Source organism: Dipteris shenzhenensis, chromosome 8 (genome assembly GCF_047967505.1).
Source record: "Dipteris shenzhenensis isolate YYH24624 ecotype China chromosome 8, Dip_SZ_1.0, whole genome shotgun sequence".
Lineage (NCBI taxonomy): Eukaryota > Viridiplantae > Streptophyta > Polypodiopsida > Gleicheniales > Dipteridaceae > Dipteris > Dipteris shenzhenensis.
The window spans coordinates 18,238,473-18,264,518 of record NC_141603.1 but is presented as its reverse complement, the minus strand read 5'-3'; the positions used below and the strand labels follow the sequence as shown (position 1 = coordinate 18,264,518).

The 26,046-nt window shown below is 43.1% G+C and overlaps 1 protein-coding gene across 1 annotated transcript; it reads left to right on the top strand.

The window, feature by feature from the left end:
- The first annotated feature begins 289 nt into the window (after positions 1–289).
- Positions 290–26,046, top strand: LOC147899213 (DNA topoisomerase 1 beta-like). The gene is made up of 16 exons (XM_087377634.1): positions 290–431; positions 714–1,795; positions 2,153–2,347; positions 2,441–2,521; positions 2,645–2,704; positions 8,399–8,493; positions 9,458–9,614; positions 9,709–9,834; positions 17,108–17,188; positions 17,281–17,371; positions 17,484–17,617; positions 17,747–17,812; positions 24,227–24,316; positions 24,500–24,603; positions 24,684–24,852; positions 25,233–26,046. Exons 2-16 carry the CDS (start codon positions 734–736, stop codon positions 25,299–25,301), a joined length of 2,580 nt encoding a protein of 859 aa, XP_087233760.1. The 5' UTR covers positions 290–431; positions 714–733; the 3' UTR covers positions 25,302–26,046.

Sequence of the window (26,046 nt, the reverse complement as noted above, 5' to 3'; positions counted from 1 at the left end):
ACCCGTAGGCGAGAGAGTTGACGATGAATTGATGTAACAAACGAGAGAGAGCGGGAGAGAGAGAGAGAGAGAGAGAGAGAGAGAGAGAATCTTTGAGAGCAAACATCTATAGGTGAGAGAGAGATGGGGTAAGTTTGGGATCCCTAGACTGAGTTGGGGGAGTGTGAGGGAGGGGGGTGTTGGTGCTTGGGAAGCAGGACGAGGAAGGTTGGGGGGACCGCGCTCCTGTGAGGGACTGCTCCAACAGAGCAAACCAAATTCCCCCTGATTTTGTCATTGGATATCCTGCATCTTCTTCTTCTTCTTCTTCTTCTTCTTCATCTTTGCTTCTCATCATCAACCAAAAAGCTCCCTTCCTTCCTTCCATCATCCCCCTTCGACATTTCTCTCAATCCTCCCCTTCGATTGCCTCCTCCTCGACCCGAATTGATGTCGGTTGCTTCTCTCATCTCCCTCCTGCTTTTGTTGCTTTTGCTTTTGTCTTGTCGTCTTCGTTGCTGCCTTTTTTTTCCCCAAAATTATCCGTCGTTTGCCTCCCGATTTCGGTCGGTTCCCCACTCGCAATTGCCTTAGAATTTTGAGTTTTGCAATTCCTCAACCTGTAGCCTGCCACTTCCTCAAACTTTAGCCTGCTTGGTCGAACGATTTGGGGAATAATCGTGCTTCTTTGTTTGCGTGTCCTGTTTCTGAAAGACCTCGCTCTTGATTGGCAGGTTCCCATAATTCTAGTAGGATGCATCCAAAGCCATCTTTGCCTGCACACAGTAATGCTTCTAGTAAAGGTAAAGCAGTAGTCCCAGGGCAGGCCTCTAGCCCTGGACAGGCGCCCTTAGCTGCTGTCAGACCCGTGGTTTCAGCAACATCTGGAAAGAGTATGGCTTCAAACTCTAACTCATCCCCACACATGCGTGGAAATGCGCCTTCAACCTCGCGACCTTCCTCGTTTCCACAAAGAACACCCAGTAAACCCTCACAGATGGATGACGATTCTGATGATGATAAGCCGCTGCTCTCCCGGATTAATGCCCCCAGAGGTACTGTTGCGAAAGTGCAGACGAACGATTCTTCAAAAAATGGTTTGTCCCTATGTGGAGATGATCCTCGCAAGGAGAGGACGGGTTTCACTAATGCTTACCAGAGAAGTTCCGAACAGGCTTCTGATGACTCCGAGGATGACAAGCCTCTGGCAACCAGATTGCCGGTCAAACCGCAACTAAAGGTCCCTGCCAGAGACAATACTGCTAGAGACAATACGGCAGATTCTGATGATTCTGACGATGATAAACCGTTAGTCTATAGAAGGTCATCAAACGGTCTCACGAAGACAGGTGATCAGAAGAGAGCTCCCGTCAAAGTAGAGTCCGCTGCAAAAAAGAGACCTCCTGATGAGAGAGCCAAGGGTTCAGATGATCCTGCTACAAAAAAACTTAAGCCATCTACAGCACCCACAAACTCAGCAGTAAAGATGGATATAGATGACGACGAAGATGATATTCCCCTGGCTCAACGAATGAAGAAGCCTATCATAGTTAAGAAGCCTGCAGCCAACTTTCGAACTGCTGTGGCCGCCAAGAAGGTCGTGGAGGCTCGGAAAACAAAGTTAATGCAGCACAAGAAAACCATAAAGAACACAAGAGATGCAAAGGGTGATAAGAATGCCCCAGGTGCAGGTGGTGGGCAGAAATGGACTACCCTAGTGCATAATGGGGTTATATTTCCTCCTCCCTACAAGCCACATGGCGTCAAGATGCTGTATGAAAAGAAGCCTGTAACACTTACTGCAGAACAAGAAGAGGTTGGTTGCTGAAATTGCTTCCTGACATCTGCTTAAAGGTTTTTGTGGTCATCCTTGTGTCATCGCTGATTATGAAATCTTTCTCATGTTTTTAATGTTTCCATCTTCATTCGACTGATATAAGGGTAGTCCTGCACATTTTTTTTTGTCAACTCGTTGTGTATTTCACATCTCTGCTCTTGCTTAACTTTTCCTCATTCTAGGAGTTGCCAAATACGGTTTTTTCAAGGATTGTTTACGTATTGGGGCATGGCTCTCTTTCTTTGAAGTTATGGTTTCTCGTCAAGATGTGACCTTAATTTGTTGCAGGTGCATGTTTGTATCTACTAATATAGGCTTTAATGGGGTTGTTTGTAGGTTGCCACAATGTTTGCTGTGATGCGCGAAACTGAATATGTTACAAAGCAAAAGTTTTTGTCGAATTTTTGGAGTGATTGGAAGAAGATCTTGGGGCCACATCATGTGATACAGAGACTAGAGGGCTGTGATTTCACCCCTATTTATGAGTGGAGTGTTGCAGAGAAGGAAAAAAAGAAGCAGATGTCCAGTGAGGTGAGTGCTGTTGTTGTCCATCATGCAAGCAATCCTAGTTTAAGTTTCAACTAGGCAGACTGTAGTTTCTCACTGTATTTACTGTGATGTCAGGAAAAGAAAAAAGCGAAAGAGGAGAAGCTAAAGCAGGAGGACAAGTACATGTGGGCACTTGTGGATGGCGTAAAAGAAAAGGTTTGTTCTTTATTAAGCTCATGCTTCAGTGGATTGAGAGTTCGATGAAAACTTTTGGAACCTCTTATCTTTAATCCACTGATGTGAGATGACTTTATGCCATGACATCATTTTGTGCTTCAGGTTGGAAATTTCCGTGTGGAACCTCCTGGTTTGTTCCGTGGTCGAGGAGAACATCCAAAGGTTTGAAACCATTCAGACAGTGTGAAATAATCTTGCTATTTCTTAGTTTATAACTTGCACTCTTTCGGGGTTTTTAAAAAGAGGGTGGGAGATTGCCGGGAAGTCCAGCAAATTGCTAAAGTGTGTTCTAGCTGCCTTAGAGCTGACCTTTAAGATTTAGTTGGTCTTCTGAGACACGCGTAATTTTCTGGCCCGTCTATTTTGTACTGATGAAGGGGGATTTAGTGTAGTCAACAGGAGTCAGCCAATGGAAAACAGGGAGGGACTTTGAACTATGGAAAGGAATCTTATTGGTGGCAAGCTTGTTATTAGTCTCACGATCAAGTTTAGACTTATATGTGCTTCTAAATCTGTAATTATACATACATGATACCCCTTTATTTCTATCGTCATGGCTGAGTCTGCCCTTCACCTCCGGAGTGCCGACAGAAACTTAGTACGAAGACTTTGTATAAATGGATGCTCAAGTATGTGTGGGTGTGTGGATTTGTATGTGTGAGATTATATTTTTATACTATGGTCTACACCCACTGTTGGGCGCTGATGACATTAGTGGGGATGTCATAGTAGCTAGTCTATGGTTTTGAACCTTGTGAGTGACTATTATGAGATTGAAACTGCACTATGTTGTGTTTTTAGAGCTTGAGTTTGGGAATGTTCTTGGATTCATCTAGGTATATACATGATACCCCTTTCCTTAGATTTGCTTCCCTTCAGTGCTTTATATCTGCTTCAGTTGGGCTCGGCAAATGCTGAATATACTCTCTCGGCGGCTGAAGCGCTGTGGGGCAGGAGGAAGTAGAGAGTGGTTGCTTCAAATGAGGGCAAGCAGCGTGCAATTAAGCTGGAATTAAGACTTATACAGCTTAAACACAAAGTGACATCATTGGAAATTGCAATATGATTGAGGGGCCAAGACGGCCCGCCCCCCCCTTATCCAGGCTCACTTTATTCTTGAAAATGGAGATACAAGACCAAGGTGCAATGCACTTTCCAAATTGATGAACTCAGTGAAAACCTAGGACCTAGATACAACACTCAAGAGCATATGTACAAGGTAGACAACAAAAAGGAGGACTCCAAGCTCAGGTTTCAACTTTTGGCTTGCCCAATCCACAAGGAAGAAGCCTGCAACAATAACCACTTACATCCAACATTAGAGGCAAGCACTAGTTTCTAGAAAGATAGTAGAAACAACATGAAATAGTGCTGTACATGAGATAAACTTGACACTACAGACTCCCTTCGTGACTTGACCATTTTGTAGATGAAGTCCTTGATACTTCTGAAGCTACCTTGGGTGAGGAGAGTGTGGAAATGGGGCTGGAATGAAAACAGCTTAGAAAACAGCCTGTAGGCTAGAGAGAGAAAGTCTTTATGGAGTGATAGCTGTAGAGAGAGAGTGCCAATGCTGATCCCAAGGGAGGGGATGTAAGAGAGGAGCTGCTGCTGTTCAAGAGGTGCAGAGAAAGGCAGATTGCTGCAAGGGGAAGGGGCTGGAACAGTAGAGAGAGAAATTTTGCAGTAGAGAGGGAAAGACTGCACAGGAGAGAGAAAGGGGCTGTGGCTGCTCCAGGCTAGGAGAAGGAGAGAGGATGATGCTGCTGTTCTAGAAGAGCTGAGAGGGGGCAGATTTCTGGAGAGGTGGGGCTGAAACTGTAGAGAGAGAGTGTGCTGCTGTAGAGAGAGAAAGTGCTGCTGAGGTGAGAGAATGGCTTGGGGAGAAGCTGGCTGCACCCAAGGAGTTGGAGAGGTTCTGTTGCATCAACCAAAAGGAGGGAGAAGAAAAAGTGACGAATTTTTCATGTAGGGAATGAAGGGGAGAGGCCTTCTTTTATAGGCTCAGCCCCCCCTGGGCTTAGAATGGAAGGTCGACACTTGTCCCAGATTTTTGGTGGGCTGCAGTCCCAAAGAGGACAGCCCACAACCTGCCCCAAATCTACCAGATTTGGGGCCAGACACTTGGCCTGCATGCCCTGCCACTTGCCATGCATGCTGCCACATGTGTGGGACAGGTGGACTGACTTGCCAGCTCAGATTCCATGTGGTAGTCTGCCACGTGTCACTCCCAAAAACCCTAAAATTTCAAAGTTGTCAGAATTCAATTCTGATTGCACCCACGGGTTCCTAACAGCTTGGACTATCTATTGACGTACTCTAAGGTCATAATTGAGCCATACTGAGGTCATTTGTTTGTCGTCTTATCTTGTATCTCCATTACTCTTGGCATGCTGCCAGGCCCACACCCAAAGCTCAGGGAACATTCTCTTGAATGGTTCCTGGGTTAGTATGCAATCTGTGCATTTGATTGGTCCCATGTTTGGGTACTTAGGTGGGGTGTGGTTTCCAGATGTCCTTCTCAAAGAGAGGCCATCACTCTTGTGGGTCACTAATGCCCATAACCCCAAGCTAGGGGGTCCACCCTCAAATGCTAGACCTAGTCCCCATTGTCCGTAACTGAACAGTAGGAAAACATTTCATTTCTTAATAAGCATACTATTGAAAAACAAAAAGAAATAGTACCAAGCAAGTGGATACATGTTGAAGCAGGATGACATGGAGGCATTGTTGGAGACACACGTTGGCGATGGCGGCTTGTGCAATTGCTGGTGATGAGGAGCCCGTTGGAGCTTGGAGCAGGTGCACCGATGGACGCTTGGGCGAGCTGCAGGTTGTGTGTGGGCTGGACATAGATGGGCTGTAGATCGTCAGGCTATTGGGATAGCCGTTGATGGAGAGTTGTTTGATGCAGCTGGAGCCCTCAGAGGAGCTGTGTGCATGGAGGTTGATGTCCGTTGTGAGGCCTTAGTTGTCTCTGTGTGTCAAGAGACAAGAGCCGATTCCGCTGCGCCACTCTGATTGTTGCAAAGACTAGAGCATGGCCGTCAAGAAGGTTTCTACCGTGGGGATTAAAGGCCATTGTGCCTTAACCCCGATTATATATAATACTCAAACACATATATATATGGATGACATAGAAGATTAGGGTGTTTTGCACCCACCAAAACTTGTGTGGCTCTCTTCTGGTTCTCCCTCTCTCTCATCCTCTTCCATTCTGCTTCCGTTGTTGAGATCTCTCTAGTGGTATCAGAGCCTGGGTGTTCTAGCTGAGCTCGGTGGGTGTGTCTGGAGCCTAAAGTTTGCTGCTGCTACAGCTTCTCGAGAGGACAGAGCAAGCCTGTGGGTGCTTATTTTAGTTGCTCAAATGGTATTTGAACCTTGTGGAAGCCTGTTGGTGGTTTTGGAAGTATATGGAGTGATTTTCCAAGCTTCGAGTGGTTTTTTGAGCAAAAAACGTGGTTTTGGGACCCAATGATGAATTTTTGAGCTGAGGTAGCCATTTTGTGGGTGTGGCTATTTTGTATCCTGGACTAGCCTGATCATTTAGTGGAGCATTGTGAAGACTTTGAGCATCAATACATAAGGCCACTCACAAAAAAGAAAATCGGCTATTTGTCATGAAATAGATGAGCTTGGCCACTTTTGCACCTGGGAGCCAACAAGTTGCACTTGGAGGGTAGCAGCATGAGTAGCCAGTAGCAACTTACTACATGCAAAGTCTTGCACGATTCGGTGGAGTATTCGCGGAGATCCAGAACTTTGTGTCGCTATTTCGTCTCTCTGTTTCATATTTCCTTTAAAGCTCTACACAAGTGCCATGTGGCATTTTTGCTAAGGTCTAAGTTACTTAAGGTTTATTTGTTGCTGGTAAACTACAAGGGTTGACTCTTGGTTTCACATCCATCGGTTGGGATTTCAGAGTTTCAGCAAAAAAGAGAGATTTGTAGATTTTCTTGCTGAGTCTGATTATGTAGTGACGCCCATGTTTTGAGGCCTCCTAGTTCTATTTTCACTAGCGGTCATTGTTGTGGGACCGTGATTTTTTGGATTGTATAGTCCCCCCACCTGGCTGTTAGCCCCTGGACCAGAGATCCCCTAGGCAGTGAGCTGGGTTTCTCTTGAACAGGCCGATTTTTCTTTCAGCCTTTTCCCGGGTTTTTTTTTCCATACTCAGCACCTTCGGGGCTGCTGTTTTGTATGAAGTCTTTCAAGCATTAATAGAAGTTTCCTTTCTTTGGAAAAAAAAAGACAAGCATAGAGGGACTCAGCTGCTTAGCCTTGGCATGAAACGCACAACATTGGTAAGGCATATACAGATTTTTTATCACAAAACTTAGCTGCCCTTTTTCAGTGAGAACATTTTTGGCTCCCTTAAACTGTATCTCAGTAGATGACAGGCAAGTAATGCAAACTGATTTTCAGTGGTCTTCCAAATTTGCTGCACTTGGGGTTGGCTGCTGGTTGGTTGCTCAGTCACTTTTTTGTCTTGTGGGCTATCTAGTTGGTCTGTTTGGCCTGCTAGAGGTAGACATACATGGGAGGATGGCTGAAGTCTATTGGGTTACGGGTAGATGAAGCATTGATCTGAGCAAGGCCCTCTCCTAAATATTAAGCAAGATATTTCTGAGCTTCTACTCTACAGGGTGTTTTCCCCTCACCTTCCTGTTGTTTAGAAACTCATGGTTATAATGTAGCATCTAATCATAGTTACCAGGGAAAGCACTTTCCTAATTGAAGGGGAACCTGTAATGCGTTCCATGTTCCTGGAACATGGACGGGGTCCGGAATGCCAGAGGAACACACTCTTCATACATGGAACGTGTTCCCCCCTGCTCCCTGGCGTTTCCCCTTCTGGCACGGCGTGGAAAGGGTAAAAATAGTGCGAAATCTGCACTGTTTTCGCTCGCCGACTCGCCTCACTCCACTCTCTTCTATCTAACGTACCAGCCTCTGAGCCCACTCGCCTCTAGACTCTCACAGCTCAGCCCACTCTTCCTCTTATCACTGCTCAGCCCCCTGCTCTTAGCCCACCCTTACTTCTCAGTCCACCATTTCATATTTTGGTACATTTCCATGTGATTTGATGACGTGTCATATGACACGTCGCTCCAACTTCCGGTTTCCCCTTCCATGTACTCTCCATCTCGAAACCTTCACATTCCAGCATTGGGCTTTCCTGGAATGTTCCCGTTCCCTGGTAACTATGAATTTAATACATTGTGGTCGATATCTCCATATGTGACACTATGGTATGGAGCTTAGAAAATGGACTCCCATGCTAAGTTTGGGAAATGGGCTTTTCATTTACATTGAATAACAGATTCTCACAGATAGTCCTGATAGCTTATGGCATTGGGTGGCTCTTTTTCTGATCTTTAGTTTTATATATTGTGTATATTATATAGTGTGACTTTCGACTTTCAGAGTTTCTGGATGGGATGACCAAAGTGCATAGAATATTTGTAGGTGAAGGGGTTGCACATGTGTATGTTGCAAAGGCTCATTTTTTACAGTGTTGTTTTCATTGTGCTCACTTTCTTATCTCAGAGTATAATTATGCTAATTTCTTCTTAGTGTGTTCTTGACAGATTTATGTAATTAAGTTTGTGAGGAAAAAACTTTTAGATAGTGCTTTGTAGTAGTTCTTGCTCTTCTTCTGCAAATATTTACAAAATTTCTCAACATGGGATTAGAAGATTTGCTGACTCTTTTACTCCTTGCACTTGTATCATTCATGTTCTAAAACCTTTCCCTGAAGGTTTGGTGTTGCATCAAAATTTTCAAATTAGTAATTTTGGAAATATCCTATTCCCTTACTGATTTTAATGATCTCTTTTTATTCTGCAATTCTAGATGGGGAAACTAAAGCGCCGCATTTTTCCTGAGGACATTGTCATAAATATTGGAGCAGATGCACCAGTACCGGAATGTCCAATCCCTGGTCGCAGGTTGCCTCTACTTTTTGACTTTCTGTGCAGAGAAAGTGAAATTGACAAATGGAAAAGGAATCCCTGTTGTTTTGTACAATTGCAACATCTGCAACTGTGCACCGATAGTTTTATTTTATAGTGGTAGTGTATATGCTCTATTCAGCCTTTTTTTCTAAACATTTGTAGGAAAGGTGCTGTAAAGGCATTGCATCAAACATAAGAAGTGGTAGGACATTGTCCATAGTCTATAGGTGTTGGCATTATGAGCTTTTTTGGGTAGAGAATTACATGGCTTTTTGTGTAGCAAAGTATTTTTTGATTGTGACAAAAAATTTATGTGCTTATTGTATGTGTCAAGCTTTTCTAATATTTGATTGGTGTACGTTTATTAGATCTGCCATCATCTTTTAGGACGTTATTTGGTTGCTTGTTGCTTTTCTTTCATTTGTCTTCAAATCCAAGTGGCTAGAAAGGTCACTTCGGCCGTTACTTGCACGTCACGTGTATGTCTCCGCTTCTCATGATGTCTAGGAATTGTTTATCCTCTTTGAGGCCAAACCCCTCACTTCTTGCCCTGTATATCCATGCTGTTTGACTGGCCACTGCCTCCAAGGCAAGCCTCTGGCAGGGCCTTAGTCCATCCTCAAATCAATGAAAAGGCTCTCTTCACTTGATCTGGATGTCCCATACCAAAGCTGAGCTCATAGGTGTTAAGCACCAATCAGCAGCTTCTGAGGTTTTCTACAACCAGGGATGTACAGACATTGACATGTTATCCCAACTACTTTCAGTTCTAAAGTTCTGAATGTTTAAATTTGGCTCTCCATCTCAATCTTGCCTTGTGAGGCTCCTTTGTCTGCCTTCAGAGGCTGGAGCATGCCATGAAAGTGAGGTCATAACATTCTTGTCGTATATAGGTGTACTTTTACATGTGAAAATTTTTAATTCTTGCATCCAGTCCTTATTTCTTCTTAATCTGTAGGTGGAAGGAGATAAGGCATGACAATACTGTCACGTGGCTTGCTTATTGGAACGACCCAATCAATACAAAGGAATTCAAGTATGTCTTTTTGGCTGCAAGCAGCAGTTTGAAGGGACAAAGTGACAAGGAAAAATATGAGAAAGCTCGGACATTGAAGGTATAGATCTTGCATTTGCGTTGTTTGGTACATCTCTTCAGAGATAAGCTTATGAGGCAGAGCATGATGAGGTTTTTTTGAATGTTGTTTGCAGGACTACATAGACGACATTCGAATAACTTACACCAAGAATTTTACTTCATCAGATATGACAGCAAAGCAGATTGCTGTGGCAACATATCTTATTGATCGTCTTGCACTGAGAGCAGGGAATGAGAAGGTATCTAGCTTTGTTTTCTTAATGTGGTTTTGAACTCTCTCTCAGCACTTATCATTTGCTTCTGCATTGGGGTGGATGCTCGTTTAGTAGCTCCACCCACACAGCTTGTTTGTATCAGGATTTCTCACAGTCTCATAGACCCATTGGTCTTTCAAAGACTTTAATAAACTTTATTTCTTTCTTTCTCCTTGTCTGTCCTTGTGTTTCAAATGTTACAGGATTCTCTCTCAGCACTTATCATTTGCTTCTGCATTGGGGTGGATGCTCGTTTATTAGCTCCACCCACACAGCTTGTTTGTATCAGGATTTCTCACAGTCTCATAGACCCATTGGTCTTTCAAAGACTTTAATAAACTTTATTTATTTCTTTCTCCTTGTCTGTCCTTGTGTTTCAAATGTTACAGGATCTTAATTGTTCTTTGGGTGCTTTCTCTCATTACTATTTTTCAACCTGTTTAGTTAGTATGATATAGGTGACCTTGGTTGAGACTATCGCATGGGTAAGAAATTGCAGTTGGTTTTCACATGATGGTTGTGAGTGCACTTTTTTACTGTCCTTTGGTCCTATCAATGGACATATATGTTGAGTTATTGGTAGCTATATCTCACTGTCAACTTCAGATCTGTACGTGGAATTCTTACATGCGTGTGTGAAACATTGACTAGGGACTGTGATCTTGTGGTTGCACACTTTTCTTCACCTTATTTCAGTTTCTATAGGTGAACTGAAAATTTTCATGAGGATCAGTAAGGTGTGTAACTAGCAGGTTGTGTGTGCTTACTATGATTTGAAAATGGGGACACGCAGACATGGCCAAACTACAGAATGCACTGAAAGTGTCTGCCATCACAAGGGTGAATATGTAAAAGCTTTTGAAAATCCTTCGTTCTTTGAAATATTTAACCTGGAATGTCTAGATAACGAACAAAGAGTCTTGAAACGAAAGAAGGTACAGCTGTAAAACAAAATGAGAAAAGGGCCTACTGTAAAATGAATTGAGAAAGTATTTAATTGATGCAGGGTAACAGTTTTGATTATTGTGGCTCATCATGGAAATGATGGAACAGACATTAAAAAAGTTTTCTAGTACAAGAGCTAATTTGTTGAAATGTCTAATAATGCTAACTTATGTCAGTTTTGCTACATTTTCAGCTTTTGCATGGTAACTTGTGTGGGCCTCAATTGGATCAATAGTAAAATGTTCTTAACAGAAGATCTGGCGTTGAAAATATAAGCACTGTACCAAGGGGCACATGCTGGGTTTCTGTGAACCAGAGAGTTGCCCAAAGGTTGTGGCAAATGGTTAGAGAAAAAGATAATGCTCATGGAATACCTTCGAATGGAATAATGGCAAGAAAAAGTCTAGCACAAGATGAGAAGATGATGCACAACATTTGGGGGCAATCTGGGCTCTCTATGTAAAGGAGTTTAACTCGATACCTAGACATGGATAACAAAGCTACCTTCAAGATGAATCATTAGCCGTTCATTCCCATAAATGTAAAATGGATGAAGGGCAATAGATTGACAGTGAGCATAGAAGGGGCATCAAATGGGAAATGGGAGGACCCATGGGGATATTTGTGTTATTTAAAGAATAGAAGCTTGGTGAGGCTGGATGTTGCTCTAGTTCCTCCTCTTTGAGTAGTGAAAGTTTAAATGACCAGTGAAGGTGAGGCCTCCCCTTCCATGTGAATGGAAGCACTGGTTCTTAGGGGCCACTGACAGACTGCCCCAGAATGGGCCGATCTGTCCCCAAGACTCCTGATGGCCTCAAAAAGTGTGTTTGACTGCATTCCTGTCTAGGAGTCATCGTCCTGCTTGCTACTTGGTAAGTCAACTACAGTAAATGTGGCTATCTGAATTTCGAATATCCAATGAACTCATGCCCTAGAGTGTGCTACTATTACATGCCTCGTGCCAACCAATTGCTTGGTAAATGACCTGCAGTGAACCTGTACATGCCTCGTTCCAACCTATTGCTTGTTAAGTCATTCAGAATATGCATGAACTCAGGTCCTAGAATGTGCTACTGCTACATGCTTGTTGCTTATCTTGAATTCAGAATAGGCATGAACTCAGAGTGTGCTATTGCTACATGCCTTGTTCCAGAAGACTGCAGTTTGACTCATCGGGTGTTTTGGGGGTGGAAGGGGGGCAGGGGGTGTGGGGTGTCTTCAAGAGAAATTAGTGGGTTTTTTTGTTAAAACTAGAATCCTATGTTCAGTCATTCCTCGCTGGAGCGATGTAGGCAAATGTTCCAACTGTGTCTTTCTCCAGTTTTTGAACCATGGTGACACGACCGACCCTATCACTGACCTAGAATCTCGTCCTCGATACAATCAGAATCATAGCGCAGGTGCCTCGATCCTCTCGACCACCCCCGAGCACGTGGGCTACAGCTCGACTCATCCATAGGCCCGTATCTAACCCAGGCGTCCCATACCACCTGAGCCCGTCCAGAGGACCTTCGATACACCACCTATGATCCGCCATGTAGATGGCCAGAGTCGCGGCTTGGGTCCAAGTCCCATCCATCAGTTGAGGAGCGCTCAACTGATCTACACAATAGCACTGGCCCTCCCTCTATATAGAAGGAAACCTGCTATAGATAGCACAATGCTAAGAATAGCTCCCTCCATATAAAGCGAGCACTATATATGAATCAATCTCTATATATAGCAATCTCGGCTAAAAATAGCCATCCAGCCCTATGCTATCCCGTAACCCATGTTCACCTGATATCTAACCCTAGGTACACCATGCACATGACATACTCCCCTTCCTCTAAGAACTCACTCCTGAGTTCACCAGAAAGCCGGAAAACTCTCTGTGAAGATGAGTCCATGCCAATAACTATACTCTGACTATGAGTTTGAGTGTGCTATACTTTCCATGAGATTCAAATCAAAGAAAATCTAAGGCCAAAGCCACAATCTGTGATAACCAATCCAAGGAAAGTAAATCTCTCAATCTAAACAAGGTTACATATATTCTCTTCGAGAAATCCAGTAACGCCAAAATCCCCAGAGTTAGTTCCGTTGACATATCCCATACACAAGCATGGTAAAATCTGTACCTGAAGGTAAATGATTCTATCAACCTTATCTATTGAGTATCCTTGAACTCAAAAATCTTAGGTTGAGATCGAGGAATCATTGTTCGAACAACCCCATCAATTGAACCCCTCGAGGCCAATTTTTGGGTTGCAATTTCTATCAACCCTAATTCATTAATTACTTAGTATTCACTAAATTCCTCAACAGAATACCCTTGTAATTCAAATTCTTGGGTTGAAATACATGACAAACTTTCCATCGCAGAACAATTAGGTATCCGTTCATAACGCATGATGAAAGAATCTTCATGGAAGTATCAATGGGCAAAATCTTGACCAAAAAATATGGTCCCCTTGATCTATCCTCGAAAGGCCCCTACATGAGGATAATCAATAAAAACTCAGTTGGCTATATCCAGTCAATGGTACTGTTCTAGACACGTATATAGTCAACCATCATAGGAATAACATCTTATGTGATCCAAAGACTACGGAAACATACAATCCGAAATCTCTTAAAACAAGATCCACTATAGAATATCCTGTATAAACTTGTGCACAATAAACCGCTCCGATCACAGGATCATCCAGTTCTTAGGATCTCTTATCTAGAAACATCAAGTTCCAAACAAGGCACTGACATACTGGCAACCTTATCCTACCCAAGTGCCATGTCATCATCCGATTGGTCACCTGCCACATCATCTTATCCTTCCACATCATCATTGACCAGCCGATTGCCACATCATCATTGACCAGTCAACTGCCACATCAGCACGTTGATCAGTCAACGCCTACACCTCAGTTGCCATGTCATCTGCCACGTCACTTGTGCCACATCATCATTGCCACGTGACAGTCTAACTCCTTATAAAGACTCTAAAACAAGCTGTCTACATTTAGAACAGCATGAGCCTTCTTCAATATGTTTTTGGTACTGAGGGGTTTTATAGTAGTGAAGAGCTGCCCAGAGTTCATCCATCAAAGAATCCATCTCTCGTAGCAGGTCATGAGGTCCACGAGGAATAACCTCTGATGTAGCCTCATCCTCCATCTCAATAAAACAGTAATCCAACGTAGGTGTCTCATTACTTTGATGTCCTTCCATGGCTAGGAAATATCTCGCACGGGAGAGGGACTAGAAGAAAAACAGTTGTGTCCAAACGCGTGCTCTTCACACTAACAAAAAGAGAATTTGGGGCTGCGTGGAATCAAGGAAGAAGGCGAGTAGAGGTCAGCAAGAAAGATGGCAGAATCTGATAGGTTGATCTCAGACGGAAAGAGGGTGGGAAATTCGCCTTCATGCGCTGAAGTGCTGAAGTGAGAAAGAGAGAGAAATCCCGGGTATATAAATAGCCAGGAAGGGCCATCAAAAGCTAGGCGAATTTAGGGTGGGTGCTTGATTTAGAGCAAGTGCTTTCCTTGCTAGAGAAAAACAAAAAAGCAACCTGCTTTTTTTAACCAAAAAATAGTCTCACTTTTAATAGATCTGGTCCCGCTTTTCTCCAGCCAGCCAAAAATAGCCAAAACGCACTAGAATCAGGCCATACGCTCCTTCTCAAAGCCAAGCGCCTGCCCCCAATCATATCGCCCTTGTCTCTGATGCCCGAATCTCCTAGACAAGCCGCTTTCTAGACTTATGAACACTCTCTCTTTTCTCCTACTTCTCAACTGCAGCAAATCTAGGTCTCTAGGGTAGGAATCTCATCCTTGAGAACCTAGAGTGAATTCTTTCCCTTATCAGCGCACTCTCACGTGTCCCCACATAGCCAATCACATCAACAACCCAAGCGTGGGAAGTTATAGGTCAGAAACGATCCATCCTCATATCTCTTGCTGAAAGCATCAAGTCTTCTCATCGCCACCCTTCTCAGGGAATCACGATTTCTAAACACGTAGCAATCGAGAGAGCACACAGCCTATGGACTTCTATTTCTTCCACAACTCTCCCAATCATGAGCGCACATCATCAGCCAACGATTCAGCCCATACATGAGCGGAAATTCAGATTTGCAAGAGCAATCTCAAAAAGCGTACCTGGAAGACATCCTTTCTGCATACCTCGCGTTGAATTCAATTGTGATAGGACGGCTCTGATACCAGATGACACGACCCCGTAGGATCTGACCCTATTACTAACCTAGAATCTCGTCCTTGATACAACCAGAATCATAGCGTAGGTGCCTCGATCCTCTCGACCACCCCCGAGCATGTGGGCTACAGCTCGACTCATCCATAGGCCCGTATCTAACCCAGGCATCCCATACCACCTGAGCCCGTCTAGAGGACCTTCGATACACCACCTATGATCCGCCATGTAGATGGCCAAGTCCCATCCATCAGTTGAGTAGCGCTCAACTGATCTACACAATAGCACTGGCCCTCCCTCTATATAGAAGGAAACCCGCTATAGATAGCACAATGCTAAGAATAGCTCCCTCCATATAAAGCGAGCACTATATATGAATCAATCTCTATATATAGCAATCTCGGCTAAAAATAGCCATCCAGCCCTATGCTATCCCGTAACCCACGTTCACCTGATATCCAACCTTAGGTACACCATGCACATGACACATGGCCACATGTTCTCTAGTAGGTGCTTCTGACTAGATGGTCGTACAAGTTAATTTTGTATCATTTGCTCCTTGTATTCATGTCTCTTGGTAGTGACATACATGCCCACATTGCATTAGCCATTAGACTGCTCTTCTCATAAAGTTGGGTAAGAATGATAAAGAAAAACTTTATCAACATAAAGTAGGACAGGGGAAAGAGATATGTGTGTGTGTGTGTGTGTGTGTCTCTCTCTCTCTCTCTCTCTCTCGTACAGTGCATGCTGTAGTCCATCAGGTTTGAGGCAGCATGTCAATGCATCATACATGTTGACTACTTTACTCAGTCCATCTTCATTGGTATAACCACTTTTTAAGTCACATTTTCCTGGACTCCAATAAATGGAGTCACATTCTCCCAGACGCCCTTATGGAGTGTGATTAATCGTATCTGTCATTATTGGGCAACCTTCTTTGCATTATCAGCTTTCAAGTTTTTGTATATCCTTGGTTAACTGCAGCTGCTAACTTTCCAGCCATCCTCAGTTAAAAGATCTCAAACTTCCCCTTATCCCATCCATAGGCATCTGTGGTCCCCTTTCTTTCTCGTATAATGATGTTCATCTTTAGTGAAAATATATTAAGCTTCTCTGCTCCCATCCATTAGGCATCGGTGGTGCTATGTCTTTCTTGTATAATGATTTCACATAACAAAGTGATTGCTCACATTCTATGCCTCCTTTCAAATGACCTTCTTGATAACTGATATAGCTTATCTCTGGTGTTTAAGTTTGTGATTCTATATTTCAAATAGCATGTTGATCTTAGTTTCTGGGTATGGATTCTCTTCCCTTGTGTTGTAGACGTGTCTCATATTTGCAATTGAATTTGTGCTGTTCAACTATATTGAAATACCGTACGTGCGTGCAGAAGCTCCAACAGCTAAACATGTTTCAATGTAGAAATTTGGACTTTAGACTAACAAAAATCTGAGTTTGTATGATTGGATATATTATAGTGTTACAAAGGTATATTTTTCTATCACCTTAGTGGACATGCAATTTCGTCCGACTGGTGATCAGCCGTTCAACTATATCAAAATATCTTGAAGCCCCCACAGATAAAAAATTTTCAATGTAGAAATTTGGACCTTAGAACAACAAAAATCTGAATTTGTACAATTGGATATATTCTAGTCTTACAAAGTTATATGAATTTGTGGTTCTTTTACATTATCTGTCCTGCCCTGAAATAATGCTGTTATGATCTTGTGGTCGATATGTCTCATGTGCTGAAATGAAAGATTGAAGCATGCTTCACAGTTTTGGTTCAAGTTCGTGGTGCTAAGTTTGGGAATAAGGTTGCTCGTTTTTTTACATATCACCTTGATCCAGTCACATGACAGTTTCCTTATAATCCTCATCTCTTCCATTGTCTCCTATCTTTGGTCTCATTTAAACTATTATCTCCAGCATCTGGTGACTTGAAACTTGCACTTTGTCCACTGTATCTTAGTGTGATGAAAGAGAAGATCCCGTCACTCATGCTACAATTCAACCACGTTCTATTCCCGAAAACCATTGCCAGAAGATGAATTCTATATTGTTTGTGATGCCACGCTTTCACTGGTTGCTCTAATTTGTCCCTGATTGTGACCAGGATGATGATGAAGCAGACACAGTCGGTTGCTGCTCTTTAAAGGTGGAACATGTTACCCTTGTTCCCCCAACGTCGCTGCAGGTAAGTTCTTAAAGTCCCTTTTTACTGGTGGTGTAGTATCTTAGCCTAAACTTATACTCTTTTCTGTATTAAGTGTCTTTTTCCCATTGCAGTTTGATTTTCTGGGAAAAGACTCCATCAGATACTTCAACACTGTTGTGGTTGTTGAACCGGTCTACAAAGCTATAGGGGACTTCAAAAAATGTGTACATCTGTACTCTTTAGTATTCATTTCCGTATTTGTATTTCTTTGTATTATTTTCTACAGATGTTTTGTTACAGCTCTAACTTCCCCGCCCCCCTGTGTACTCCTCAGCGAAGAAGCCTGGGCAAGATCTGTTTGACAGATTAGATACCTCCAAGCTGAATGCGCATTTGAAGAACATCATGCCCCATCTAACTGCCAAAGTTTTCCGTACTTACAATGCATCCATTACTTTGGACAGACTGGTGCGTGCTCTGGCTGTTGTTTGTATACCTTATGGAAATGGCCACCAGTGCTTTTTAGTTAGTTCATGGAAAATGAGAGACTAGTAGTATGCTGCTTTTATTACTTACATTTCATTTCTGTGCTACCAGCTTGAGAATACCGATGGCCATATTGTACCAGAGAAGATTGCATCTTATCAAACAGCTAACAAGGAGGTATCTTTCTCTAGGCTTTTCGTTGATGTTGTGTTCAGCCTGATGCTTCTGTGCTGCCTTGTAGTACTGGTGCATTTGTTTTTCACAAGTGGTTTATGTATTTGTTCGTTGTTAATTATGCCTGGCCTGGTGATGCTTAATTTAGGACTTGCCACTCCTACTTCTGTGGACCACTGCAATCCTATCACGGGTTTGCACAGCCTTCAACTACATTTCTTTATTGCTGGGCTAGCAGCCTTGGAGTTAAGTATAGGTTATGAATAACATAAATCTAGCTAAGATTTCTTAGCCCAAGTATTCGAGAATGCCTCAGTTAAGCCACTCATCATGTATAGCATAGGTCTATCTATACTTGGCTACATTTACACTCTATGTCTTCTTCACCAATTTTATAGAGCACAACAGTGGGTATAGATTAGTGTCTAGCTATATACTCGAGCACAATGTTAAGATCGGGTGTGAGCTTGTGGAGAGTGGATGAGAGAGAGTGAGTGAGAGAGAGAGAGAGAGGTTTTATTCCTTTCAAAATGTTTTAGCCATACGACACGCACACACACACATACGCATGAGTGCGCACATGCACGTGTGAGTGTGCACGCACACATACACGAGCACACGCATGCCCACACGTGTGGGCATGTGAGTCCTACTCATAAAGAGCATACTATCAACTTTAAGCTACAACTAAAAATTCCATAGCACCTAAGACTGATGGTTTAAGCATCAGTTTACATTTAAATTTTATGCTGTTGGTTAGATTGCAATTTTTGACCTTTTGGTTTTTTGAGAACTGCAATATTATTTAAAATCGTTTTTGTTCTGCATGTTAGAAGATATGGACGGAAAATTGTTGGGTCAAAAGATTCCGTATCCAAAATTTTTATTAGTTACCGGTAGGACAGATGGGTTACTGCTCTTTTATGAGCCCCCGAATGAGCTGTGCTCTACCACTTGTCTTTGCATTTCCTCCTTGTCATATGTTGAGGAAGGAGCCTCGCTAATGTGATGTTCCATCCTTTCATGATTGTTCAATACTCAAACAAGATTCCTTATTATAAAGCTCATGATCTAAATACCTAGCATGGGCTTAAGGAAGTTTCCATCTAGTTGTAGCTAGCCTACTCACCTAGGGAAGCCTCTGCCGGTGGACGTTCATTCGTGATGATGTGATCCATGGTCTCATATAGATGCTGGGGCTTGATTAATTGTTCACAAATTTAAGCAAGTACATGATAGGAGATGCAAATTCTGCCAGCTAGTAGTTGCATTTCCTCTAAAACTACTCTGCATGTAATTAGTGCTTTGTAGTGAAATATATTTGTTGTGAATTTGAGTCTATTGAGACTTTTTAACCTTGTTCTCAAGCTTTGGTGCTTCCGCTTGAGCACACCATTGAAAGTTTGCTGTATTTTCAGAAGTACGTTGCTATGCATGGTTTACAACCTTGTGACTGTCGTGAGATTGAGACTACTAGTATTTTCAGAGGATCAGTTTGGGCATGCCCTTTATTCATCTAGATATATGCTATCCCATATACCTTTTGTATGTATTTGTTATTTACCTTGCATATATTCTATAAGAGGAGATTGCTTTTTGCTTGAATAGTCTCCCTAATCGTTAGCTCAAACAATGAGTCTTGATTGCTCAAGATCTTGGAGCCTATTCCTAAATGGAAGGAAATAGGGCGGTGGGAGAGAATATATTGGAGCTTCTACATGTTTGAAAACAGAGGAGAAGGTTGCTTGCTGTAGCCAACACTCCCATAACAACAGAAGATTGCGTAAATGCTTCCCCAGAAGCCAATTTCCAAAGATAACATCAGCAAGTATGCACTCCTTCGAGGACTTGAGGGTTCTAGATGGGAATCTAGGCCCAATTCACGCCATTTTGGTCCTTTGTAGGATGCACAAAGGCCTATTGAAGGAGCTTGATTTGTTAACCGAACAAAATTAACTAGCAACTATATCATGCAAGTAGCAAGGTTCATCCCACCCATTTGCATATAAGCAACCGAACTCGGGCCCAACATAGGTCACAAGCCAATCAACTCAAGCGGTTAGTCAACAAATAGACAACCATTGGGTTGGCAAACAAGAGGGCTGACCTTAGGTCAGCCAAGTCAGCCTATAACGCCGCCTTGTTGGCAAGTAAATATTTGTTGCTCCAAAACATGGACAAAACCTTGCTCAAAGTTGTGCACAGTGTGCCACCATCTAGCAGCTAAGGTGCTGCCTAGATGTGGACCCCTGTCACTACAAAACTGTTCTCTGATATCCCCTTTACCTTCAAAACACTGTCAGCCTGCATACTCTCCCAGAGCTGAATAGATGCCCGCCATGTTGGAGATAAGTGCACACTAAGTGTACTATTTCCTAGTCTACATTTGTCTAAGTCTAAGTCTAGTCTTTATATCTTGGGTGTGTGCCATGTGGCACTTCTACAATTATCCCATAAGCACTCTTGCTTTATGTCTTGTACTTTGGCCCATATATTCAATGGGTCACATCATTGTAATCTATCAGTCTAGCTTGTGTCTTGTCTACACTCTTCTCAAGGTATTTCTTGTCTTTCAGTCTTGTTATTTCATTTCCAGTTTCTAGTTCTAGTTCTTGCTTCCATATTCCAACATGGTATCAGAGCTAGGTTGATCCCTCCTCTCCCTCTTCTCTCCCCTCAGTCTGCCTTTTCTCAGATCTCTCCCCGCTGCAGTCTGCCTTTTCTCAGATCTCTCTCCCGCTGCAGATCTGCCCCGCCATTGCGCTCCAGATTTGTGCGCCAGATCTGCGCCAGATCTGCGCTCCAGATCTGCGCAGCTCAGCCACAGATCTGAGCGCCAGATCTGCGCAAAACCCTGCTGTCATGCCAGATCTGCGCAACACCTGCTGTCACGCCAGATCTGCGCAGTCTTGCACCGACCGATCTGAGCAGTCTAGCACCCGCTCCTGCATCAACGTACCTGCTATCCGTACAGCGTCGTCCGTACGTCGTCCGTACTTTGCACGTCATCCGTATGTCGGCCGTACTCCGTACTCCGCTCGCCGTCCGTGCATCGTCAGTACTCAGCTGTCCGTACGACTGTACGGAATCCGTACCTGCACAGGCTGATCTTTCCAGATGCTGTTTGAAATCTGCTCCATCTACACGAAGATCTGCGCCCTTTTTTGCAGCTCTACCTCTGCTTGGGATTAAGGTACTGTGCTTTGCCTCTTTTAGTTTGCTGAGCAGTCTCTCCTTTTTTTGCTGGTTCCTCTTGCTTCGATGGGCTGTCATATGCTATGGCCTTGACAAAGTGGTGAGAGAACCGGCTTCTTGGATTTCTCCTCTCATTTATTTCTGCAATATTGTAAGGGAATAGACACTGCCCTTGCATCCTAGCAAGAGGTAAGACCTTCCCACATGGCATCTTCCTCTCATTCTCTCATATCTATCGACAAATTCAATGGGTCCAACTTTCATACTTGGCAAATCAAAATTAAGTGCCATCTTATGAAAGAAGGTCTTTGGGACATTGTTCAACGTGCTGCTCCCGAAGGTCCTTCTGAGCAAGTTGTCACTGCCAAGAATGACAAAGCCTATGCTATTATATTGCTCGGCCTTGGAGATGATTACATTCATCACATCTCCGACATACAGTCTGCTCCTCAAGCATGGATCACTTTGGATACCCTTTTTGGAGCCCGATCTAAAAACTCTAAGATTGCACTTATGATCTCATTCTTTGATCTACATATACAGGAAGGAGCTACTATAGCCTCTCATGTCAATTATCTTCGCAGTCTTATGGTTCAGCTTGTGTCAGTCAAGTCTCCCATCTCCGAAGATATTGCTATTGCTGTGCTTCTCAAAAGCTTACCCGACACCGATGCTACTCTTGTCACTACCTTCAAGTATCATAATAATCCTTCTCTTGAGGGTATCATCAATGCTCTCCAAGAGGAAGAAAGAACTCAACAACGAAAGGTAACTGACACTGCATTTTTAGCAAAGAAAGGAAGTTCTAAGGTAAGAAAGCCTTGCACCCATTGTGGCAAAACTAATCATATAGAGAAGGACTGTTTCAAGGCTCATCCATGCACCATTTGTGGCCGTGATAATCACTGGGAGAGGGACTGCTACTCCAAAACCTCTACATCAGCTCCTGCATCTACCTCAGCCCATGTTGCTGCAACATCTCCATCAGCTGATCCTGCTGTTCCTTCCTCACATGATGAGAAGTGGGCTTTCTGATTACTTCTATGTCTTGTCTACCACCTTGACCACCGATGATGTAGGTCAAGGGGTTCTAGTGTCTTGGTCTTTCTGTTTGTCTACAGTCAGTCTTCTGTCTATCTAGTCTTGTCTGTCTGTCTATTTGTCTATCAATCTGACTGTGTTTTGTTTTAGATCCATCTTGTCCCTACCCTTGTGGACCCATATGAGGATATCACTTGAGGAGGGGTGTCTCAGGATCTTTTATCTGTCATGTTTCCTATCTTGTCTCTCAATCTATCAGTATTTATGTCTGTTTTCTAGTCTTGTCTTTCTGTCTTACTCCTAGTGTCCACTTAAGGAGGGTGTTGGAGATAAGTGCACACTAAGTGTACTATTTCCTAGTCTATATTTGTCTAAGTCTAAGTCTAGTCTTTATGTCTTGAGTGTGTGCCATGTGGCACTTCTACAATTATCCCATAAGCACTCTTGCTTTATGTCTTGTACTTTGGCCCATATATTCAATGGGTCACATCATTGTAATCTATCAGTCTAGCTTGTGTCTTGTCTACACTCTTCTCAAGGTATTTCTTGTCTTTCAGTCTTGTTATTTCATTTCCAGTTTCTAGTTCTAGTTCTTGCTTCCATATTCCAACATGCCAAACAGTCCTTACTCCTCTGATGGAGGTATTGTTGTCTTCCGTTCCTTGACCTGCTTGCTGCTTCTGTCTGCAGCCAATGGACGAGGCACAAGGCACCTTGATTCTTGGTCCTTTTGACCTCCCTGACGCTTGTACTGTAGCCCAAACGGCAGGCTACTAGATAATCTGTGGTTAGACTGTCTGTTTCTTGGCCTCCTCTGCTGCTTCAATCTGCTGCGCAATGTAAGGACCACCTACAGGGACTGCTGGCCTCCCTGCTGCTTTCCACGGCAGCCTATGCTGAGGCACAATGGATGAATGAGAAGGCGGAGGGATTGGGTCCTTTATATAGGGCCCCAGAACCAGCCGACCATGTCTGTAGACTAGCCCAACCAGCCTGCCAACTGGTCTTTCTGCCATGTGGCAGTTGCACATTGGCCAGGGCTGTTTTGGCAATGCCCCAACCTGTTCTGGGATGCTGCACTCGACTGGCTGCTGCCGACCTGATGCTGTCTGCAGGGCCTATAAGGCCTGCCCTTATGCAGCCTTTGCTGCTGCCCCTATGGCTGGCTCTGGGCCTGCTGTTATACCTTGTGCCTGCCCCACCTGTAGGCCCTTCTGTCCACCATCTGGGGCATAGGACCCATATTGCAGCCCCTCTCAACTGCCCAGTTATCTATTTGTGCATTGTGTACGGCTCATCGCTCTTCTCCAGAAAAACAGAAGAAGACTAGAGGCTCTTTTGGAATTAGTGTGTGATGATATGGTTTGCTGGAATCAGACAAATGACTTTGGCGGAGCCATGAGCTTTACGTCCTTAATTGATAACGCCATTAGTAGGGAAGAGCAATGGTAAGGTGTACACATACAGGTGTGGCATTGAGACAATGAAATGCAAAGGCATAGCAGTACTGCCGTAGTGTTTTTGTGAATTGAAGTGGCAGGGGGGAAGCAAGAGTGTAAGAGAATGAGAGGTGAAGTGAGTGGGAGGAATGAACAAAATGAGAAGTTCTAGAAGAAGTAAGAGGATAATTGTATTGCAAAGAGTTGGAGACATATGGTTGGGCAATTTTGGATGGCTGAATGCCACTTAGGCTCCAAATATGGGAAATACATTGCTGTTGCCTTTTGGATTTTTGGTTCTTGCTTTTGGTTGCTGGGCCTACTGGATAGAGGTATGTGAATGGACAAAATAAGAATTCTCTTAAAACATGGTATAAGGTATAAGACATGAAGCTTTCCACTACTCAACTCTTGGAGCCCAGCCTTATTGGTGCAAGGTGATGAAATGGCAACTTGCCTTGTCTAAGGAGCTGTCTCTTAAGGCCATATCATCATTAATGTGGAAGAGTAAACGACTGTTGTCAGTGGAGCTTGTGCGTGTTGGTTTGGATAATTTGTTTTGAATTTAAAAGCCATAGAATGTTACTTTAGCAACTTCGAAGCTGCCAAATTTTTGTAGACACTGCATCCTGAGTTCTCTTGGAGGATGTTAATTGATTTGTGTTGTCATTTGTAGTAGTAAAAGGTAGAAGCGTAATAAGGTGATGTTCACTTTTTTGAACCCTTTGAAGTTTTGATACAGGTTGCTATCTTGTGCAATCATCAAAGGTCTGTTTCCAAGTCTCATGGAGCTCAGATGGAAAAGTTGGAAGGCAAAATGACAGAGCTGGAGGTTCTCTCTCTCTCTCTCTCTCTCTCTCTCTCTCTCTCTCTCTCGCATTGGAGCTCCTTGCTTGAAAGTTTGAGAGTGGTATCTCAAAGAGTGCATGGGGGCATTATTTTGATCTAAGTAAGCCACTTCGACACACTCCTAATTCCATAATGGATGGCCTTCTGTAATTTTCATGTAACTCAGGATTTACTCAAAGAGTTGCGGACGGATCTGAATAGGGCGAAAAGGGGCAAGCCTCCTCTCAAGGATGCTGATGGGAAACTCAAACGGAATCAAAATCCTGAAGTGTAAGATATAAACATATAGTGTTACCTTTTGGGGTCATTTTATATATTTCGTACAATAATTATGGGCCTTTTCTTGGCAGGTTGGAGAAAAAGATTGCACAAACAGAGCAGAAGATAGACAAAATGAAATTGGACATGAGGATTAAGGATGATTTGAAAACAGTAGCCTTGGGGACATCAAAAATCAACTACATGGATCCTCGTATCACAGTTGCCTGGTGCAAATGCCATGAAGTCCCTATTGAGAAGGTCATGGTCCAGCCATGTTTTTCATTTAAGATACGCAATAGATATTTGCTTAGCCTTGTAATATGTGTGCTTATTCATGTAGAAATGCACTATTTGTTAATCATATAATTTGAGGCTTAGTAAACTATGGTGCAAGCTGGCTGAGAGAATTCCCTTGGCTGCTTCTTGTGATGTTGTCGTTTGTCCTAATTTGTGTGGTTAAACCTGCAGTTATTATTTGGTTTTGGTAGACAACTTTGGGCATATTCCCAGCTGTACATTTATCACTTTCCAATGCACTTATATTAATACTGATCATTTGTACTCTGGCTGCTGTTAGTACTTCGGTTGCTCTTCATTAAGAAACCAATAATGATATTTTGGGTTAATGGTTGGACCAGGTATTCAACAAATCTCTCTTGGCGAAGTTTGCATGGGCAATGGATGTGGACATGAACTACCGCTTTTAGATTTTCCCTAAAAAAGAATGTTGTTACTATGTTCATGGTGCTTCAATTGGATGCACCTTGTATTATGTTAGGTGGGCACTAGGTGAGCTGATTGTACGAGTATCCTGGTGGGTCAATTGTCCTCCGGAGTCCAAATGGGTCGACACTGATATATGTCATGAATTCTATGCTGGTGCTGGTCAGCATGATAGCTCCACTTTAGCTTGAAGTATCTGAAGTCGCGGAGTGTTTGGACGGATTCCAGATAGGATTCTTTGAATATAAGCTGGAGTACAGATGCCAACGTGCCAGCATAAATTATCGAAGTAGCCCTTTCCAAAAGTTTCAAACAGTGCGGGCCTTTTGCTAGGTCATGTTGTAAAGCTTCTGCTCCACCTGAAATAGTGCCAATTTTTATGAGTGAGTGTTGTGGCCAGCAATTTCAAATTGCTGTTTCGAGAAGAACGAAACAGATTTGCTGACATTTTTTAAATGAAGTGGTGGAGCTGGTGCTTTTACATTGTTAATTGTGTTCAACTTTTGGAAATGGTTGGGAAAGGGTTATTAAACCCATGTCTCCCATATATACTCTTTTCAGTTGTCTTCTTCCAGGATTGGTAGGGGATGTCTTCAGACACATTGCCTATTGTTTCTCCTACAAGCTGAAATTGCTTCATATTTCAGTACCCGTACACAATGAAAAATCTCATCATAAGTGTTCTGATGGTAGATTTTTATCTAAGCATTGGTGTGATCCCTTCCTTTG

What these genes read in the sequence shown, in the direction of transcription:
- LOC147899213 (XM_087377634.1), top strand. Translation starts at nt 734, where the DNA reads ATGCATCCAAAGCCATCTTTGCCTGCACACAGTAATGCTTCTAGTAAA. An exon ending in TGGATGGCGTAAAAGAAAAG is followed by an intron (nt 2,522 to 2,644) that starts GTTTGTTCTTTA and finishes TTTGTGCTTCAG; the next exon opens with GTTGGAAATTTCCGTGTGGA. An exon ending in TATAGGGGACTTCAAAAAAT is followed by an intron (nt 17,372 to 17,483) that starts GTGTACATCTGT and finishes TGTACTCCTCAG; the next exon opens with CGAAGAAGCCTGGGCAAGAT.